This window comes from Ascaphus truei, chromosome 6 (genome assembly GCF_040206685.1).
Source record: "Ascaphus truei isolate aAscTru1 chromosome 6, aAscTru1.hap1, whole genome shotgun sequence".
Lineage (NCBI taxonomy): Eukaryota > Metazoa > Chordata > Amphibia > Anura > Ascaphidae > Ascaphus > Ascaphus truei.
In genome coordinates, this window is record NC_134488.1 from 139928977 (window position 1) to 139952024 (window position 23048).

The following is a 23048-nucleotide window of genomic DNA, read 5'->3' on the forward strand; positions in this document are numbered from 1 at the left end:
CTGCTGAATTTGCAAATAAAGAAGGATACCTCAGTATCCCTGGTGGAGGGAGTCATCCAAAACAATGAAGCGGAAAAAGAAAAGCAGTTCTTCACTTACGATGGAAGGAACAGACACATCCGCAGATCCCGCAGAGAAAAAGGGGGGCGAGAATTCGTGTAACCCAAAGAAGTGTCTGTCCGGTGCTAACAGTGAGGAATCCTCAACCAACCATCCCAGGGAAGCGGAGCCGGAACCAGTGAGTGACGATCCCTTGACTAGCCCTGAAGATGCACTGCAAGCTGCCAGGTGTGACTGTGATCTGCTCCGGGAAGAATTGAAAATGGAGAGAGAAACTAATGCTGAGCTACAGAAGACTGTGCTCACAATTGACTCTGCGGCCAAGACCGAATTGGAGGATCTAAGGACGGATCTAGATACTACTATTAATGACATGGATAAAAAGCGAAGCATGTTTGACCGAATGACGACTAATCTGAAACAGAAGTATGAGGAGGCACTGAAAGGGATTAGTGTCTCTCAGCAAGAGGTTCGACATTGCCATAGAGAGTTGGAAGTCTATCAGAATGAGGTTCATACTCCCCGCATAGAACTGAATGCCTCACACCAGGAGGTCAACAGTGTCACGGGAGACCAGGTACTTTTTACATCATTTATATATTACCGGGATAATTCATTAGGCAGTACCAGATAGTAAAATAAATTGTGTTTATATAGGTAAACCTACGTACAACAAGAAGAAATACACAAGGAACAGTTAAAAATACACTTTACTGGGGGTCAGGAGGGGAAATCTAGGCTTTCCTATGTGCAGGGCGCCCGCTTGGATGAGCTTACCTTGACCGGGATATACCACTGGTTCTCCTGGTCCTCTTTTCGGCTTCAGTTCCAGCCGCGACCGCTGTGCTCTAAAATGAGAACTTGGTCCTCGCGTCTGACTTAGTCTCTGCGAGGCAAACTTTTCAGGCTCCAAAATGAAGCCGGTTGCTCTGCTATTTGTAACAGAGCAGCTTTGAAAAGCCCGCCCTAGCTTCATCGACTCACTAATTGGTTGCGCACACTCGCTCTCCTGGTTTGCACCTTGTATACACTCTGCTGGGATCTCCCCAGAGCGGAGGGGGAAGGGGCAGCCAATCGGAGCATGGGAATTCCTCCCCACCAACCAATAGAAAGAGGGTCTCGTCCCTCGGCTGACGTCAGAGGAGTAGGCGTGCCAAGCAGGATCGAAAAGCCGCGTGAACGGGAAATATGATTTTAGCCAAGGGGAGACGTTTCTTTGGCTGAATCCTCCTGGCTAACTCATTGCCACCAGCGGGGCCGGTTCCACCAAGTCTGGCAACTACAAAAGGTGTCCCCATGGGGTGCCCTTTGTAGTCTGGACCTGGCCATTTACCTTTCCTCACCCACCAAACGTTTTCACACCTCTGGACATCCTCTTTCCTTAAATACGGACTCTATGCAGACTTGCTGTCACCTTACCTGGATGCCCGGGCAGAATGCATAGAGCCTTATAATAAATGTATCAAACATTGGAAAACATATTTTAATACATGGGGGACCTTGGGGAGACTCATGACTGTTAGGGACTTAAAGTAGAACTGAGATATCGGGGCTCGAAAACCAGGAGTCCGGGGGACGCTGGACAGCCCCGGTGTAATTCTACTCGCATACCGGCAAATCATGCCTGCTCGCAGGGCAGAATTAAGGTACTAACAGTAGCTCCGGCCCCTGAACTCCTGCAAATGAAATAATTGTATTCTTACCCCAATATCCCACCTAAAACTTACCCACAGCAAGTTTCATGAGTCTGGAACAAAGGGAACATGTACTGTAAAGTGAAAAAAGCCACTTTACCTTTGCATCTAGAGATACCTGGCCCCTGGCTTATGGTGCTGGACAGCTGCCAGGGACCCACAGGACCCAAGGGCAACAAGAGGGCTTAACCTTTATTATGAAGCCTGGTTACACTTGCCCACCACAAACCGTGTCAGGACAGAGGTGGACATACCGCAGAATCTCCGCACAGCACTGGATGCCTAACACCATGAGATCAGCAGTTGCCGCACAGAACTGGACGTCTCTAAAAAGGAACTTCACAGTCTCGCCTAGGAGCTAGACATCTCTCAAAAAGCTATCCTCAGTCTTAGTATGGATCATAAAGTCTCCCAGAAGGAGCTTCACACCCTCAACCTAGAGATAGAAGTCTCATGCCAGGAGACTTGGAGTCTCAACTTAGAAGTGCGTAAATGGAAGGAGGACAACAAGGAGGTCATGAATTTTATAGAGAGTTTAAAAAGAGAAACTACAAGGCTGAAAGAAGGAAATTCTGATTTGACTGATCACAGCAATGAAAAGCTGCACGAGCTAGAAAAAATAAAGAGACTATTGGAAGATGAAGATGAAAAGTTAGAAGAATTGGAGCAACGCACACAAGCAGAGCACCTATTGCAGAGCAAACTACAAGGTCTGTGTACGCACCCCCAGGATGCCGAAGGGAAGCACTGATCTCTGCATGAAGAAAGTCTGCTAACCAAGTACAAGTGCAGCAGGAATGTCTGAGTATCCAGTGTCCCCCCGCAGAGCAGCATGCGGGGCTGAAGACTACCCTGAGCATCACCAGAGCACCGCTGGAAGCCAAGCTAAGAGGCCAGGTGTCTCTGTATGAGAGGGAGCAAGAGAAGGTCCAGAAACAAGAGCTAAACTTGTTAAATAGGGAAAAAGCAGCAGAGTAATTCAGAAATACTACAAAGCTCTTGTCCAAGCAAGGTTGGAGAGAGAAAGGTATCTGCAGAAACGCTCTGCAGCGCTCACCATACAGGCTGCTACAGAGGAACGAAAACTCCTCCGCTAAATCACCAGAATAAAGCAGCCGGCCTTCTCCAGTAAATATAGAGAATGCAACGACAAAGAGAATTAGGAACATGTGAAGCAATGTGTCATCTTACTCCAGTCACATGTTAGGAAGTGTCTGCAGCAAAGATGCTACAAAAAAATGAAGGAAGCTGCTGGTGTGATTCAATCCAGATATAGGTTCTACATCACAACCAAGCAAGCTGTGCGTTACAATAAGCGCACCCGCAATGCCATCTCCGTACTACAGTCAGCTTTCCACACAATTCAGGCAAGAAGAACCGAATTATGACTGAGAAGCGCAATACCAACACTAGGTAACTGCCAAACTGAGATACCACGGGAGTAAATCAGATGGATAAAAACCCGGCCCAGCTTGAACCCCCCGTGAATATAACTACAGAACCCATTGCAAGTGGTCACCCTAAACGCAGGGAAGAAAGGATCGCCCGACACAGGGGAAAACACGTGACTAAGCGATCAGAAGAAAGAATGTACTTGGAAAAAGTCCTCCTCAAGCGACTGAGGAGTGCTGATCTCAATCATCTTCTGTAGGAAAGGTCTCCAATCCCAGCGGGACTGAGGGTTCTCGTTCTCGTTCTCCATCCACTCTCATTCAACCCGCAGGGATATCCCGAGTGAGAGTAAGAGAGTAAGGATGGGCTTTGGCCGTGGTAAGCCCGAGCTTCCCACAAACAGGGGAGGTATGTAACAGGGACTTATCCCTGCTTAAGAGAAACTGCCTCTAAATCCAGCAGGGAGATACACTACCGACACACTTTATTAAAGTGTGGCCGGTACCGCAAGCCGGGAGATTTCCCGGCTTGCTTGTGGCCGCCCCTCGGCGTGCCGCGCGTCATAGACGCGCGGTCACGCGTCTTCGGAAGCCTGCGCCCCCTGCACGTGCGTCCAGGGCTCCCCGAGGGAGCCCTGGTGTCCCGCGATCGCGGGACGGCGGCAGGGGGTTCCGGGGGACCCGGCGGACCCGGCAGCGGTAGGGAGAGCGCCCCGATCGGAGGGCGCTCTTCCGCTGCTTCGGCGCGCGCCCGTCACTCTCGGGCGCGCGCCAGGCTACTGCTGCGGCCAAGAACGGGCAAATGCTCGAATAAACTTGGCCGCAGCAGTAGTTAAGTGCAGTCAGGCAATTAAACCAGACTCCACTGGGGAATTAAACAGGTTTAAAACTCCTGTTGAAACAGATCCAGAGAGATTTTTCCTCAGCACAAAATGGTGCTGACATTAGGAGAGGTTCTTGTATACACCGGAGGACTGTGTATTGACAGCAAGACACAAGGGGACAAGACCTCCTTTTCCTGGACTAGAGGACCCAGGAACCTGCCTGAGGCTGGACCCTCAAGCACACCAAGACATCTGGACACCATTGACATGAAGGGCCAACTGCTTTAAGGTACCGCTGAGAATTTGAGGTGGTAGGCTGTAAAGGGACTTATCCTCCCAGTCTTGTAGGAGTAAGTTAGCCCTTACAAAGTGACAGGTGCTTTGCTTCATTTGTATATTTTTGTTTGCTGTGCATTGTTAATGGGACAGGCTCAATAAAGCAAGGTTTTCATTTCTCTCAAATAGGTCTCCAGTAGAATACCTCTGCACACATCTCTTACAGACCCCTAATTCCATATACAGATGAGCCATTTCATTTCACATCTCTGGGTTTAGTTTGTGTTCCTCTAGTTTCATTCTATGCCCCATAAAAGCATTTCACTTCTAGGAGGAGTTTCTAGTAATAGCGGCAAGGAATGTTTTGTCTTTTCTCCTAATCCCAGGCTCTTGAGGTGCTGCAGGGGTTCCTCATGGAGAAGATGAAAATGGAAGCTGCCATCCTGCAGGCGGACCAATCTCTTACCGAGAGAGAAAAGCAGGCAGAAGGTGAGAGAGGAGTGGGAGGTCAGTTGGTCAAGTATTAGCTCCTGGAGATCAATGTAATAGTCGGGACTAGAGGTCCTGTGTATTACTTGTGTGCCTTTATATAATCCTCCACTTCAGAGAGTCGAGTACAGAGAGAGACTGCAGAGCAGAAGACGGAGATTGAGAAGGAGAATAACATTCGCCTGGAGCAGACCAGGAAGGAGCAGATGAGAGGTTTCGAGCAGCAGGTGCTGATGTTGAAGGAGAAGTTGGAACAAGACAGATTAAAGATGCTTAAGGAAAATGAGAGGCTGATGGAGGACAGAAAGAAGGTAACCTTGGGGAGAGTCAGTAGGAGGAGTTGGGGGGAGTTACATAGTTCACAGATTATAATGAGATGTATCACATTCTGTGTCTCTGCCCCAGCTTGCACCTTGGGGAGAGTCAGTGGGAGGAGTTGGAGAGAGTTACATGGTGCACAGATTATAATGACAGGTATCACATTCTGCGTCTCTGTCGCAGCTTGCACCTTTGGGAGAGTCGTTAAGAGGAGTTAGGAGGGGTTAGAAGGAGTTACATGGTGCACAGATTATAATGATATATATCACATTCTGCATCTCTGCTCCAGCTTGCACCTTGGGGAGAGTCAGTAGGAGGAGTAAGGGGAGTTACATGGGGCACAGATTATAATGAGATGTATCACATTCTGCGTCTCTTCCCCAACTTGCACCTTGGGGAGAGTCAGTAGGATTAGTTGGGGGGAGTTACATGGTGCACAGATTATAATGAGATGTATCACATTCTGCATCTCTCTGCCCTAGCTTTAACCTTGGTGAGAGTCAGTAGGAGGAGTTGGGGAGTTACATGGGGCACAGATTATAATAAGATGTATCACATTCTGCGTCTCTGTCCCAGCTTGCACCTTGGGGAGAGTCGGTAGGAGGAGTTGGGGGGAGTTACATGTTGTACAGATTATACTGAGATGTATCACATTCTGCATCTCTGTCCCAGCTTGCACCTTGGGGAGAGTCAGTAGGAGGAGTTGGGGGAGTTACATGGTGCACAGATTATAATGAGATTTAACACATTCTGTGTCTCTGCCCCAGCTTGCACCTTGGGGAGAGTCAGTAGGAGGAATTGGGGAGGAGTTACATGGTGCACAGGTTATAATGAGATGTATCACATTCTGCATCTCTGTCCCAGCTTGCACCTTGGGGAGAGTCAGTAGGAGGAGTTGGGGGGAGTTACATGGTGCACAGATTATAATGAGATGTATCACATTCTGTGTCTCTGCCCCATCTTGCACCTTGGGGAGAGTCAGTAGGAGGAGTTGGGGGGGGGGGGAGTTACATGGTGCACATATTATGAGAGGTATCACATTCTGCGTCTCTGAAGTGGTGTAAAATTCTACATCAGATGTAAGAGACTTTTCTTACACCGCAGCTCTGCTGCAAAAGACCGAGCAGTGCATCTAAACACCTCTCTCCTCGCTGATACGTAGATCCCAGAGTATGATAGTACAGGCCACACACAAGATTGAATGAAACAAAACAATGTGTATTATTTATATTTGCAGAGCGATGCATGTAGGGTGCAATGTGTATTGTTTATATTTGCAGAGCGATGCATGTAGAGTGCAATGTGTATTGTTTATATTTGCAGAGCGATGCATGTAGGGTGCAATGTGTATTGTTTATTTTTGCAGAGCGATGCATGTTAAGTGCAATGGCCTTGATTGGGTCATTCATAATCTCCTTATACTGATGAAGCCTCCAGTTCCGGCCCGCTCTCTAGGGACGCTCCGTGTGCAGTCTGTCAGCTGCCCGTGGATGAAAGTGCGCCTCCCAGCGGCGCGTGTTCACCCGCTATTGCTTGTAAAAAGCCGCCCGGGATGTGTGCGCACGCTTTATGTGCGCGCAGCGCGTGGGAGAGTTGCCATGTGGGAGCCGCAAGGAGGGCAACCCCAACCGGAGACTTCATGTGTTTATTTGCCGAAGTAACCATTTGGGCCGCTTTTGGCTGCTATTCCCCATTGACTTTAATGGGGAAATCCAGCTGAAGATGGCTCAATTACCATTTCGGCAGATATAGAAAAGCCCCTAGGATTGCTGGATCTGTGGACTCACATACGTGTACAGCAAGGAATTGTGCGCATGTTCTGTTGAACCTGTCATTGTTTGTATCTATCCAGGAAAAACAGGACCTGCTGAGGGATGGATTAACCAACAAGGCTGCCATGCGGGAGCAGCAGATACAAGAACTGAAGAAGCAGAATGAGGAGACCTCCAGTAATACCTGGATAACTAAAGGAATATGTTTGCTGGCAAAATTTGTGTCTAAGCTTGTGTTGAAACTGTTAAAAACTAAATATTCTGATAGTGATAGTGATTAGCCAATACCATTGATTTATTAAATAATTATGATGATTTGACCAGAGAAACTTCTTGTTTAATCAGCCTTTTTGAAGTGAAACTTCTTTAGCGGCACCTATTGCATGAGAAAAATTAGTAATTGGGCTGCATGGTGACGGAAGTGACGGCACTGCTAGCAGAAGAGGCCATCAGCGACGTCAACTTGCAACACCGGCAGTTACTGGAGAGGAGGATGACACACACACACAAAATCCGGTCGCCGTCTCTGTACCTTCGGCCGAGGGGGGAGATAGTGGGGGCTGCTCCGGGCGGGGGACTCAGACAGACCCCCTCCTTGTCCGCAGCTCTGCTGGGGGTGGGGGGGAGGCTGGATCGGCGCGCCTGCGCAGAAGCACCAGCGCACCAACATCAGGACATGGAGAATGACACACACCACACAGAGAGAGACACACACACACACACCACACACCACACACAGAGAGAGACACACACACGCACCACACAGAGAGAGAGAGAGAGAGAGACACACAAACCTCACACAGAGAGATACACACCACACACAGACACAGAGAGACACACAGACTGACACGCACGGCCACCAACAGAAATCGTGGGTCCCAGGACAAACATTTTAAGCAGCCCCCCCCGTGTCGCCCCCATTTCACACCTCACGAGCCCCCTCTCTTCCCCCCACCTCTTCCCATGTATTTCTCTCCCTTCCGTCTCACCGCCTCTCACTCTCCCGCCTCACATGTATTTCTCTCCCCTGCGTCTCACTCATACTCCCTCTTTTCCTCACTCACCCCTCTCTCCTCTCCCTCCATCAATTACCCCACACTCACTCATTCCCTCCCCCCCTGCCCTCACACAATTTCCCCCACAAGATATATACCAAAAAACTTCCCACCCCCAAATATATACAACTAAAAATCCCCACCCCCCCAAATATATACAACCCCCCCCCAATGCATACAAAAACCCCACCTACCCGATACATATAAAAAGAGAATACATATATCCCCTCATACATACATATGGACACAACAAAAATATGTAAATATGATAATCAACAATGTGAGTTTTCATAAAGGAAAGTCCACTGCTAATGGTGACTGAAAGTCAGAGATAATATAGTAGCCACGTAGTGGGAAAGAGATGGTAAAATCAAATAGACTACTAACAATACTCACACGGGCCAGTGTGAGCAAAAACCCATCGGGGTTTAACTCTGTAGAGGGTCTTCTCCTTGAACCGCACACCTCCCGTTTGGCCGCTGCACAGCACACAGGTCCTCAGGATGTCGAATTGCCCCCAAAGTAAAGAAGAACCAAGGGTAGGTAGCAATATGTATATCATAACATATAGTGGTGGAGGGCTGGTGGATGATCTCAGAAGAGATAATAAATAATTATACAAATACTCACACAGGCCAGTGTGAGTCAAAACCCATAGGTGTTTGACTTTATGGAGGGTTTATTTCCTGGAACTGCACGTCAATTTTCTATCAGCTAGGCTGCATTCAGGTTCTCAGTGCCTCCAAGACCCCCCAAAATATAAATGGAGAGTCCAGGTGTAGTATACACTTATTTAATGATAATAAAAATGATGATAAAAACTTAACAGCACATACATTAATCCGCCGGGTGTAGACAGGTTGTGGAGGTGTTCTCTGCGCTGGCGAATCTTTCCCTCCTGCGTCTGCAGCACGCTGGAGCGTTGGAATGCACGATATAGTCTGGAACGCACCCCTCACTTACTGTCTATGGAAGCCTGCGGTAGACAGAAACAACAAAAGGATCGAGCAACGCGTTTCGCTTGCGTCCTCAAGCTTCCTCAGGCTCTGTGGATCAGGATGTCAGTTCGTGGTTTAAATACCCACAGTGACCCGGAAGTGAAAAAATGACCGGTGACCTCACATTGCATAAAACGTTGATACAATATAGTTACTAATTGAAATAATAAACGCCTAAATGATAAATAAAACCGTAAATACATAGTGGATTAGAATGTATATATAAATAAATATATGAATAAATGAACTTAAAAATTGCCCTTGAGCTCCCCCTAGTGGTCCCAATGTGTGGAATCATTATGACCACATTGAAATGTAACCCTAGTGTTATCTAATGACATTCTGTGAAGCTTATAAATAGATATTTGGACTCTAGTGAAACACAGATAGTGAATAAAACATCAGAAAAGGGGAAGGGGAAACACAAAATGAATGTGCCCCCAAAAGAATTCACTTAAATGCACACCACCCAAGTGTAAAAATTAACTTTTAATAAATCCTTAAAACATATATTACCAAAGTAACGTGTGATGTGAATTAAAATTGTATTAAATCATAGCTATTAAGCAATCGTGTCGTAAGTTATTCATACTATCCCAGTACCAGTTGATAGGATGGGATGTTAAAGACAGGGAATGCTATGAATAGGGTGTTAACCCCTCTGGGGCAACGATGAGACCAATTGTAGAGTTGTATATAAATATATTCAGGTGGGTGGCCACAGGATTTAATATCCTATTAATGCTAAATATAGCTCCCTTGCACATTGACATAGAGATTTAGTCTGAACAATAGCGCTGGCATGTGATAGTATAATAGCTGTATTATAGATCTTCCAAACACAGCAGTGCTGGTTTGAATACACAGCAATTGGTTAAAGACACCTCACATAAGGTGCAAGGATAGCAGGCTCACTGACCATAAATGATTAATAAATGGTTAACTCATATGGTCTTCTCAGTTACACCCAGGATACTGCAAACACTACATTAAAAACAGCTCCAAGTAGGAGACTGACAACATTGCGCGTCCAACGCGCGTTTCCCTCCAGCAAAGGAGCTTCTTCAGGGACAAGTATTACTGGGGGAATGAGGTCTAAACCCTTTTATACCCTTACAGCACCCTAATTGCAAAATCAATGAATAACAGCTGTTGCACATGCGCACTACAGTCCCCTCCAAACTGACTCAGAAAACTGCTCAGAAGTTGATAAACACAGTTTTATTTAAAAACCGCAGTGTTGTGCCTTCATCTAACCTTATTCACGTTGTTTTCCGTTAGTTTTTAAAGCTTATAAAGCCACAAAACATCTGCGTCGAGTCAAATATCTAATGCGCATGCGCGGGGACTTTAAACCCGGTCTGGGAGTCCATACATACATACTGCGCATGCGCGGGACCTTAGGAATAATTCAGATCGATTGTGTCCACTGCGCATGCGTGGGGACTTAGGAAATATTCCAGTCATATCTTATGCTCATGACGCTTGCGCGGCAACCTGGAGACTGCCATCGAATGGCATAGACGCAGACTGCGCATGCGCGAGAACTTAGGAATAATTCCATTAGTGCCTGTATTCATCGCGCATGCGTAGGGACTTAGAAATATTTCCAATACTGTCTATTGTGATCTATATGGATAGCGCATGCGTGGGGACTTAGTGAATTTTTGCGAATTCTGCCTGATGGTATGGCGCATGCGCGGGGACTCTAAATTTATTGCAGAGACTCCCTAGGTTCAGCGATCGTGCATGGGGTCTTAGAAATTGTCTGATCTATACCCCAATGGACCTGGGGACAATGTTATATACTGCATGACCAGGTGCAAGTATATAGTGAGCAGGGATGGACTGGTGCTGAGAAACAGTCTCAGACCTGCTGATGGCACAGAGATAATATTATATATAAAACAAATATGCCGGGTGCTGAGAGAAAAGGGGGGGGGAGGGGGGAAGGAGGGGGAAAGGGTATAAGACCTGTATTACACATTTATATTATCCGGTGATTATACCAATAAAAATGATTTTATACAATCCACCATAAATGTAGTTTATTGAGCAATGTGTCGGCTTGAAATGCAGTGATTGATAAATAGATTTAACAATGTTTGAAACGTAAATGTATATATGTACAGAATTAATTGTCAATGATTGTCATATATAGCACATATACGCACATTACACGAACACTAAGCCCACTGTTGGGCGTAGGACTTTAATAATATTGTCACTAGTCTAAATAATAATAATAATATTGAAATATTATAATATATTAAATCAATACCGAAAGCTGGGAATTTACATAGTGGACAATGGAAAGGACGTAGCAGGATGTCGGAGAGACCAGTGAACTATATATTCACAGTGTGTAGTAGATGGATATTTATGTCCAGACGAATAATCCCCAAATCAAATGAAGGGCGTGAAAGTGAACCCCTCATTAAGGCCATTTGGACTCCTGGTTTTTAATTTATAAATCCATTCTGCTTCGATACGAAGCAAGGATTGGTCAATATTACCGCCTCTCATGGGACATTTCAATTGATAAATGCCCATGAATTTAATTACACTCGTGTCGCTATTATGACATTGTGAGACGTGTCTAGCAACCGATGTCTCTGCAGAGTGTTTGATGGAATTAATGTGTTCAAGAACACGTCTGCGTAATTATCTAGTTGTTTTTCCAACGTATCTCTTACCACATTGACACGTGATAAGATAGATAACGTTGGTAGAACGACAATTAATGAAGCTATCCACGCAGAATTGTGAAGTGTTGTCATGATTAGCGAATGTTTTGCCAACGTTGATATGTTGGCACGCTTTACAACCCTGGCAGCGGTACATGCCTTTGACGGGACTCAACCAAGTTGTACTTCTAGCCCGCTGGAAATGGCTATTTACTAGAGAGTCCCGTAGGTTCTTAGACCGTCTGCTGGTAATAGTGGGTCTAGGTCCTATAACTTTCACCAGATCGTCATCAGCCTGAAGAAGATGCCAATGTTTAGCAAAGATCTTTTTGATGGCCCACCATCTTTTGTTAAAGGTGCCAATTACTCTGATTGTTGTGTCTTTTGTTTTTGTCTTATTGTTAGACAAAAGTGAGACCCTGTCGCTGTGTAATGCCCGATGGTAAGCTTTATTCAGTGTTTTGATGCTGTACCCACGGTTGAGGAACCTGGAGCGAAGTTCTTTCGATTGAATAATGAATTCTTCGATCGTGGAGCAATTTCTCCGGAGACGGAGATATTGCCCTATTGGGATACCTGCTATGAGGCTATTGGGATGCTGGCTCTGTGCCAATAGCAGACTGTTGGTTGCTGTGCTTTTCCTGAACACCTTGGTTTGGATGTTTCGTTCACAATCAATATAGATATCAAGATCTAGGAATGTTATTGATGTGGTACTCAGCACAGTCGTAAGTCTCAAATTAAGCGTGTTTGTATTCAGCTTGTCCACGAACTCGTGCAGAAGTTGACTCGATCCTTCCCATAAAAGCAGGATATCATCTATGTATCTGATCCACATGGAAATGTGGTCAGTATACATAGATAGTTCCTCAGTGAAAACGTGGGTACGTTCCCACCAGCCCAGGTACAGATTGGCATATGTGGGTGCACAGGCCGTACCCATGGCCGTACCTTGGGTCTGGTGGTAGTAGAGCCCATCAAAAACAAAATAATTATGTGTTAGGACATAATTCAGTAGGTCCAACACAAATGAGTTATGTCTGTTGAATCTACAGTCCCTACTTGTTAAAAAGTATTTGACAGCAGCGAGGCCATTCTTGTGGATGATGGAAGTATATAATGATTCAACATCTAGACTTATAAGAATGGTCTGAGGTGTCACATGGATGCCGTCAAGTCTCTTCAGTGTGTCTTTCGTATCCTGAACATACGAAGGGAGACTGATGACGAAGTCTCTCAGGACTTTGTCCAAATAGACGCTGCTGCCTTCGGACAAACAACCATTGCCCGAAACGATTGGGCGACCAGGTGGAGACTGTAAACGTTTATGTACCTTCGGTAAGGTGTAGAATGTTGCCACAGTTGGTGACCTGGGGTACATAAAATCAAACTCATTCCGGCTTATCATGTCCGTATCAAGGGCATCCTGTAAGATGTTCAACAGTACTGATTTATATTCTGAAGTGGGACTGCGTTCAAGAGTCTCATAACAATCTTTGTCATTGAGAAGCCTCATGTTTTCGCTAACATAAGCTTCAGTGTCTAAAATAACAATGTTGCCACCTTTATCAGATGGTTTGATAGTGTAGGCTTTATTGGACATCAGATCTCTTAGGCCAGTTCTTTCCTCAAATGTGAGATTATTTTCAGATTTGTAGTGTTTTGGTTCTGCTTCTAGGTCCCTAGTAACGCAACCAACAAATAATTCAACAGCTGGACAAGTAGTGATAGGCGGGGTAAAATGGCTCTTGGTCTTAAGATGAGTGAAGGGACCAGTTATATCAGTATTTGGCAAAGTATTCTGGTCAAACAACTGACATAGATCCGCAACATCCTGTCTTTCCTGCACACTCATACCATCAGTGAGTTCGTTAGGGTTATTGGCAGACCGTTTAGAATAGAATTTATGTAACAATAGACGTCTACCAAAGAGATTTAAATCCTTCACCCACTCAAATAGATTAAAATCCGAGGTGGGTGAAAAAGATAGTCCCTTCCTTAGCAGATGGAGTTGACTATCACAAAATGAGTGGCTGGACAGGTTGAAAATTTGCAGGGCATCAGTGTCTACGCTGTTATTGGTCATTAGGTGGGTGCATTTACGTTTTTCTTGGTTCTTTGTTAAGTGAATAAAACATACCTACATACAGCCGCGGCCACTTTTATTCTCCGACATCTCCAAATTTTTTCGGCGATTTTTTCCGAATGCCACGCACTTCACCGCGTGCATGCCGCATTCATGTTGCATTCATGTCGGCGTCACCCGCGGTTGATGTGTTTATTGATAATGGTTCGGATTTAATTGGTTGCAATTCTTCGCGTATCCGCCAGGTGGCAGATATTCATGAATTGTAATGCGCATGCGCTTCAGTAATGTGTCGACTTGCAGGTGTTTAAAAAACAAACACAGTGGTCTATTGTAAATTGACCTTGGTATTGAAGAAGTTACAATAATGTATCAATTTAGGCTTTTCATATTAAAAAATAAATGCACAGTGTCTGGTGCTGTTTTATTGTCCTGAGAGTGCCGAGATAAGTGCACCGCTGCAGTCCGTGTACCAAAAACCCAATATAACGTACGCTTATTTAATGTGGGCCGCGATTAATGCAACAGATGATAAGATGGCAACAGTCGGTCAAATTTATCAGTATTTTATCGAAAACTATGACTTTTACAAATTTTCACCAGATGCTCATGTGTGGAAGCGTGCAATAAGGAAAAAGTTATGTATCGATCCGTGTTTTTTTTCGTATTGATCCCGCACCCGGTGTTAAAGGAGGGTATTGGTGTGTAGCACCAGATTTTTCCCGTATCTTTTATCATGGAGACTTCAAAAGGCGAAAGGTCATGTTAAAACCAACTGAGAAACGTCAGTCGCTGGCAAGCAATGTGCTAGCGACAGCGCCAGCTTCCAATAACGGTCCGACTGTCCGTGAAAACCTGGTGACCGGCAACCATTGCTGTCTGTCCCCACCCGGATACCTGCAGCCTGAGCCGGATTTCGCTTACAGATTCCAGCAAGCTTGCATGTACCAAAGCGATTTCCAGCCTCATCAGCTGTCAACTACAGGTGTAGTAGTCCCGCTGTCACCTACGTGTATAATCAAGAATACGGGACTGGCAGTGGCTCGGCGCAAGTTGATTGGCAAAGTCTATGGTGAGTAATGTTGCGGTATTTTATTCTTTTTTTGAAATATCAATGAGTCAAGCGATTCTCCTGTAAGCAATATCATTGGCTGAGCAGCTTCTACAGTAGATACTGAACAATTGGTGGAAAGCTAGGCGCATGCGCATTGGAACCTTCTTGAAACGCATATGCGTGTCATCACATCTGCAGTAAGCGCATGCGCATGTGAACAGGAGACGCCCCCCGAGAAAATTATTAGTGGGACTGACTGTGGGAACTTCTTTAGGGGACTGACCATTACAGTAAAACTTGTACTTTTATTTTTCCTCAGAAAAGAAAACTTTGTCATCTCATGCGGAAAACGGCAAATGGAGGGATTTCGATGGATAATATCGCTTTGTGTAACAATGCCTGCACATTGCTGAATCGGATTTAAAATCCACGTACCGGAGTCAACAGTTTAGTGGCCGTTGTTATTGATTAGGATAGAATAACTGAGAGCTTCATAGAAAACCTGAAACAGTATGCTGTTGTTTTCAGACAGTATACAATACTTTTTTTATATACATACTGTATAATAAACCCGAAAAATAAAAAGTATGCATTTATTCTACATGTATTCTAGTACATATGTGTATTCTATACCTGTACAACATGTATTGTTTTAATACTCGTGATGTACTGCGCATGCCTACAGTATACAGTACAGTACTGTATAGTATGCCTGGACAGTACTGTACATTCTAGAAACACTGTATTTTGTTATAAAAGGAGACAATGAAACAATTTAAAACAAACCAACATTTTCTTTTATTGGTGGAGTAAGTACAAAAACATTTATGGAGTAAGTAAAAACATTTATTTAAACATACAATTTAAAAACATTTAAAGTGTACAGCAATTCAAAACATTTACAGGTATATGGTGTACTGCTAGTAAAAACATTTATGTACAGTATCTTGTGTAAGTAATAGAGATAGGTAAAGGGAAGGGGAAAGTGACTCTCGCATCAGCCCAAAATATAATGAATGAAGTGTAATAACAACAGTGCAAAAGGGGATAAGGGATAGTTGAGAACTGGGAGACAAGAACACCCTTTTGACAGCACTCGTTGTAATTGAAGTGTAATGATGAATTAATTAAGAAGCAATACTGTATTATTAATATATAAAATAAATGGCTAAATAGTTAAGTGATAGACAACTAACATTGGTGACACAACATATAAAACAAACTAAAGTGCACTATACAAAAACTGAGACATAGGGGAGATAGGTAACACCCGGTTGCTAATTAGCAATAGAGTGGCTCACAAATGGTGAGGAAACAGCCCGCTAGTCCAGCAATGAAAATAGTTAAAAAGCCTGTATATTCAAAGCAGGTAAAAAGGACTGACCTTAGGGTTAATTACTAATGTATAACATGTGAATGTTAACACACTAATACACAGATGATAAAGACACATAAATTGATATTATGTCAAATGGTATAATCATTATTGTCAAAATATCACAGCTCGTGTAGGAGCATCCAACACGCTAAAGATAAAATAGCAGCAGGGTGAATAAATCTCCTAGTGGATACAAATACAGGGATACTCCAGAAGTAAATGAATAACATGCATAGGAACCCACAAAATGTGTTAGATGGCTCTGAGGCACGGATCGAGTCCGTCTCAAGTTATAGCCTCCTAGTTAATATGCAATGTAAACATCCATAAGGTAGGTAATGGCAATGAAAAATCTGTGGTGAGGAAACAAACATATGAGCACAGAGGGTGGGATCGCAAGTGTATCAAACACACTGAAAGCAGCAGCTGCTACTAACATACAATGTAGCACACAAGAGAAAGTAATTGTAACCACTCTATAACAATCTCCTATTACAGCGGTGGCTGCTATGCTTCAAACACCATCGTCATGGCTAAAGAGGCAGTAGATACTAAGGCTAGCTCAATATAAGTTACTAGCTGAGAGCCCCGGCGTTGCCCGGGATGTTTGTGGTGTGGGTGTGGCATTTGGGTGGGGAGTGGTCCACGCGGCCCATGTGCGGTGGTACTGCTGCTGTGGCTGTACTGATGGTGATTGTATCGGGGTGCTGATTTGGGAGGGTTTGTTGCTGATGTGGGGGTGCGGATGTGGGTGTGCCGATGGTGGAGGTGCGAAGGTGCCAATGTGTGGGTGCTGATGGTGTTGATGGGGGCTGGGAATGGTGGGGAGCCGAAAATGCCAGTGTGCTGGGGGGGGCATGGGATACCGGTGTGCTGATGTGGTGGTGCTGGGGATAGTGTGTGTGTGTGTGTGTGTGTGTGTGTATACGTGTGTGTGTGTGTATACATGTGTTTATACATGTTTGTGTGTGTATGTGTACGTGTGTGTGTATGTGTACGTGTGTGTACATTTGTGTGTATACATGTGTGTGTGTACATGTTTGTGTGTGTGTATACACGTGTGTGTGTATACACGTGTGTGTGTATACATCTGTGTGTACATGTGTGTGTGTGTGTAAATGTGTGTGTGTGTATACATGTGTGTGTGTATACATGTATACACACACACACACACACACACATGTATACACACACACACACACACACGTATACACACACACACACACACACACGTATACACACACACACACACACACACACACACACACACACACACACACACACACACACACACACACACACACACACACACACACACACACACACACACACACACACACACACACATGTATACACACACACATGTACACACACACACATGTACACACACACACGTATACATACACACACACACGTATACATACACACACACACACACACACACACACACACACACACACACACACACACACACACACACACACACACACACACACACACACACACACACGTATCATGTATACACACACACATGTATACACACACACATGTATACACACACACACACACACATGTATACACACACACATGTATACACACACACATGTATACACACACACATGTATACACACATGTATACACACACACACATGTATACACACACACGTATACACACACACACATGTATACACACACACATGTATACACACACACACATGTATACACACATGTATACACACACACATGTATACACACACACACACACACATGTGTGTGTGTATACATGTGTGTGTGTGTATACATGTGTGTGTATATACATGTGTGTGTGTGTATACATGATGTGTATGTATATGTGTGTGTGTGTGTGTGTGTGTGTGTGTGTGTGTGTGTGTATATGTATACGTGTGTGTGTGTGTGTATGTATACGTGTGTGTGTGTGTGTGTATGTATACGTGTGTGTGTATGTATGTATACGTGTGTGTGTGTGTATACGTGTGCGTGTCTACGTGCGCGTGCGTGTCTACGTGCGTCTGCGTGTATACGTGTGTCTACGTGTGTATGTATACGTGTGTGTACACGTGTGTGTATATGCGTGTGTGTATACATGTGTCTACGCGTGTGTGTATACGTGTGTGTACGTGTGTGTATACGTGTGTGTACGTGTGTGTGTATACGTGTGTGTATACGTGTGTGTACGTGTGTGTATACGTGTGTGTGTGTATACGTATGTGTGTGTGTATACGTGTGTGTGTGAGTGTATACGTGTGTGTGTGAGTGTATATGTGTGTGTGTGAGTGTATACGTGTGTGTGTACGTGTCTACGTGCACGTGTCTACGTGCACGTGTGTGTGTCTACGTGCGTGTGCGTGTCTACGTGCGTGTGCGTGTCTACGTGCGTGTGCGTGTCTACGTGCGTGTGCGTGTCTACGTGCGTGTGCGTGTCTACGTGCGTGTGCGTCTACGTGCGTGTGCGTGTCTACGTGCGTGTCTACGTGCGTGTGCGTGTCTACGTGCGTGTGCGTGTGTATGTGCGTGTCTACGTGCGTGTGCGTGTCTACGTGCGTCTGCGTGTCTACGTGCATCTGCGTGTATACGTGTGTCTGCGTGTATACGTGTGTCAACATGTGCCTGTGTGTATACGTGTGTCTACGTGTGTATGTATACGTGTGTGTATACGTGTGTGTACACGTGTGTGTGTACACGTGTGTGTGTGTACACGTGTGTGCCTACGTGTGTGTGTGTGTACGTGTGTATACGTGAGTGTGTACGTGTGTGTGCGTGTCTAGGTGTGTGTGCGTGTCTACGTGTGTCTGCGTGTCTACGTGTGTGTGCGTGTCTACGTGTGTCTGCGTGTGTGTGCGTGTCTACGTGTGCCTGTGTGTCTACGTGTGCCTGCGTGTCTATGTGTGCCTGCGTGTCTACGTGTGCCTGCGTGTCTACGTGTGCCTGCGTGTCTACGTGTGTCTGCGTGTCTACGTGTATACGTGTGTCTACGTGTGTATGTATACGTGTGTATGTATACGTGTGTGTGTACACGTGTGTGTGTACACGTGTGTGTATACGTGTGTGTGTCTACGCATGGGTGTCGACATGTGTGTGTATACGTGTGCCTACGTGTGTGTGTGTACGTGTGTACGTGTGTACGTGTGTACACGTGTGTACACGTGTGTGCACGTGTGTGTACGTGTGTGTACGTGTGTGTACGTGTGTGTACGTGTGTGTACGTGTGTGTACGTGTGTAGGGCAGGGAGGGTGGGGGCGAAGGGCAGGGAGGGTGGGGGCGAAGGGCAGGGAGGGTGGGGGCGAAGGGCAGGGAGCGAAGGGCAGGGAGGGTGGGAGCGAAGGGCAGGGAGGGTGGGGGCGAAGGCAGGGAGGGCGGGGGCGAAGGGCAGGGAGGGCGCGGGCGAAGGGCAGGGAGGGCGGGGGCGAAGGGGGGCGAAGGGCAGGGCCGGGGGGGGCGAAGGGCAGGGCTGGGGGGGGCGAAGGGCAGGGCCAGGGGGGGGGCGAAGGGCAGGGCCGGGGGGGGCGAAGGGCAGGGCGGGGCGAAGGGCATGGCCGGGGGGGGGGTGGTGAAGGGCAGGGGGGGGGTGAAGGGCAGGGCCGGGGGGGGGGTGAAGGGCAGGGCCGGGGGGGGGGTGAAGGGCAGGGCTGGGGGGGGGGGTGAAGCGCCGGGCCCTGGGGGGGGGTGAAAGATCCCTTCCCGTGCGGTTACTTACCTCGCACCCTCCTCCTCCTCGGGTTCCTCGGCGGTCTCCATTTCCCCCGGCGATGCGGAGCTGAGACGCTCAGGTCAGGAGGTGGTGTGGGCCGTGGCCCGTACAGCTCCCGACTGAGAGAGCGGGAGCAGCGCGCGCGGGGATGGTGAGCTGGGGGCGGGGCCTCTAGGCCTGAAGGTGAGAGCGGCGACAGCGTGCTCTGGGGGGGGGGTAGGGAGCACCAGGGGAGATGGAGCACCGGGAGAGTGGGTGAGCACCGGGAGAGTGGGTGAGCACCGGGAGAGTGGGTGAGCACCGGGAGAGCGGGTGAGCACCGGGAGAGAGGGTGATGTTGAGGTCCCGCGGAGTGGTGATAGGGGGGGTTCCGTTGTTGCGGGCCAGCGGCCGAGAAGGGCGGGGGGGTGGGGGGGAGTCAAGGCCGGGCAGCCGTTAAGGAGGAGAGGGAGGAGAGAGAGAGAGAGAGAGAGAGAGAGAGAGAGAGAGAGACAGCCATTAAGGAGGGTAGAGAGAGAGAGTGTGGGTGTGTGTGGGTGTGTTTGGCCCGCCCGTCACTCCGCCTCAGGCCTATGAGAGGTGTGCCTCCACCTCAGGCCAATGAGAGGTGTGCGGGGGTGGCCCAAGGGACCAATGAGATTTCCCCTAGGGACACCGGACATCCAGGCAGGCAGGCAGGCAGGCAAACATACAGTGCTTTCACTAATATAGTATAAGATATAACATTAATAGTAGCCATTAGTGCAGTGTGTAACAGTCAAATCAGCATGATTATGGCTCGCGAACAGACCGGCACTCAACAGTACCTCTCACCCTCTGCCCTGCGTGTGATCGTCATAACGTCATGACGTCAGTCCAGTAGCCGCCTCCCACCTGACGCACGTTTCGCTGAGGCGCTTTTTCAAAGGTGTAAGTAAACACATTTCTTTATTAATACAATTTAAAACATGCAACATTTCCTTTATTGAAGTACAGAAAGTCAAAACATTTACAGCACAGGTGTACAGTATGGTGTTAGTAAAAACATTTATTTATGAATACAATTAAGTTGTTAAGAATACAATTTATGAATACAGTAAGTCAAGCCTGCACAACTCCAGTCCTTGAGGACCGGTCCTGTTTGCGGCCCTCGAGGACTGGAGTTGTGCAGGTCTTGTGCAAGTAAAAACATTTCTTTATTAATACAATTTAACGACTTAGGAGAATTTGCTCTACGGAGGAATATTTTAAAATACAAGCTGAACAACTTAGAATTAGATTTAAAGCTCGTGGATACAGTGACAGTGATCTCGAATGTGCGCTTAAACATGCCAAACAAATTAAAAGAACAGATTTATTAGAAAGACAAAAGTCTAAGAATTCTAGTCATCATAGATCAACTGAGCAAACACTCAAGACACGTCAAGATAAAGAGATACCTCTCTTTATTACGACTTATTCCAAACAAGCGGAACACATCTGATTTATCTTAAACAAACATTGGGAGGTTCTCCGATTAGATAGAGATCTTGACACTTTCACCAAATCTAATCCAAAGATAGTAAATAGGAAAGCTAAGACCTTAGGAAGCTATCTCTCACCTAGCATGTTTAGGTCTAAAGAAATAAAAAATACTAAAATTCCGAATGGTTTCTATAAATGCGGTTCCTGCAATTTTTGCAGATACGCTCTACCTAACAAATCACTGAAAAATATACATACTGGCCAAAAATATAAGATCAATTCTTTTCTGGGAAAAGGGAGACCAAAAAGCGCACCAGCACAAACGGAGCAGGAAGAAACCAGGACAAACAAATGATTAAAAGGGCACTTTAATGTGGCAAAAGACCCATCCAATGCATTTCGAACGTCGCAGCGTTCTTTTCTGACCTGTAATACTAATTATGTCATCTATATTCTAAGATGTGAGTGTGGGAGCAGCTATATTGGAAGAACCATTAGACCTCTAAAAACATGGATAAGTGAACACCTTAGAACTATTAAAAATAAATATGATAAATTCCCAGTTGCCAGGCTCTTTACTAACTGTCCGAAAAGATCAATTGACACTTTCTCTTTTAGTGCCATTGAATACATACGTAGTCACCCTAGGGGAGGAGATAGGGAATCTCTCCTCAACTGTCATGAGATGCATTGGATTTATACCCTTGGGACACTAGCCCCCAAGGGTATGAACATCGATTTGGAACTAAAACACTTTTTGAAATAATTATTATGTTATATAATGGTTATATATAATTTTTATTTCTTCATCTAATATCATGATTAGAATCTATACTATGATTATTATTTAATTGTTGGTATTATTATTATATTTCATTTTGGCTCCCAATCTTTGTTCGATTGACCATTTATTATTGTTTTGTTTTAGTATTATTTTTTATTATTTTTTTTATTATTATTTCTGGTTATCTCACTTATATATCATTTTTATTGTTGTTTTTATATAATCTTCAATCAATTATTCCACGCAGTCTGTCTTGTATGCATCTCTCTATTACATTGTTAGAAAAAAGGCAGTACAAGTACAAATGTGTAGATAGAGTTAAAACGGATCATATAGTCATATTTATTTTGCTATACTAAATATGAATACATGTGTGGATCTGTTTATACTTATGTTCACATATATCCTCACTCATGTACCCTAATCCTCGCTGTACCATTCCAAATTATTGTGGTTTCTTTTTTACTATTAAAATCACTTGACATCGCATTCTTTTTCCTTTGTGTGTTGTTCACTAGCACACAGACTCTGGGACTGCTGATCTATAGAACCCCCCCGCCTCGAGCGAATAGCATGCTAAACCTCACATCCCATTGGATCCCTCTATGATCCAATCAGATTGTAGCATAATGATTTCGCGCCACTGAACATATACGTCACGCATCAGCTGGAGGCGGGGGGACGCCAATATCAGCTGTTACAGACGCGATCTGTAAATACTAATTGAAAAATAGCATCGTAATTCCTCCACAATAGTCCTTCTTAAATTTTCAGGAAGCGCCCTTTTTTCACGATTTCCTTCGTAGTTTACATTGTTGGCCCACCCGCAGTACACCAAGTAGGACATGTGGTGCTTGAAAATTAACAAGGCATACTTCTGGGGTAAACCAGCACTTATTACCCTATACTCCTCCCTGAGTGGCTGGGGCAGCTCGCGCAGGATGATGTCAGGACCCGTCTCAATGCAAGCGAATGTGGGTTGGATTCTGGGAGCGGGTGTGTAACAGGGGATTTATCCCTGTTCAGGAA

The 23048-nt window shown here is 45.6% G+C and overlaps 2 protein-coding genes across 4 annotated transcripts in view; one reads left to right on the forward strand and one right to left on the reverse strand.

The window, feature by feature from the left end:
- LOC142497987 (guanylate-binding protein 6-like) overlaps positions 1-7139 on the forward strand; it is a 159475-nt gene extending 152336 nt beyond the window's left edge. For all 3 annotated transcript variants that reach the window (XM_075606487.1, XM_075606489.1, XM_075606488.1), the window contains exons 9-11: positions 4632-4734; positions 4852-5045; positions 6905-7139. In XM_075606487.1, coding sequence (XP_075462602.1) covers positions 4632-4734; positions 4852-5045; positions 6905-7105 — 498 coding nt within the window. In that variant the 3' untranslated portion in view covers positions 7106-7139. The remainder of the gene's footprint in view (positions 1-4631; positions 4735-4851; positions 5046-6904) is intronic.
- Positions 1-23048, reverse strand: part of LOC142497992 (guanylate-binding protein 1-like) — an 851842-nt gene that overhangs the window by 732431 nt on the left and 96363 nt on the right. The window lies entirely within an intron of this gene.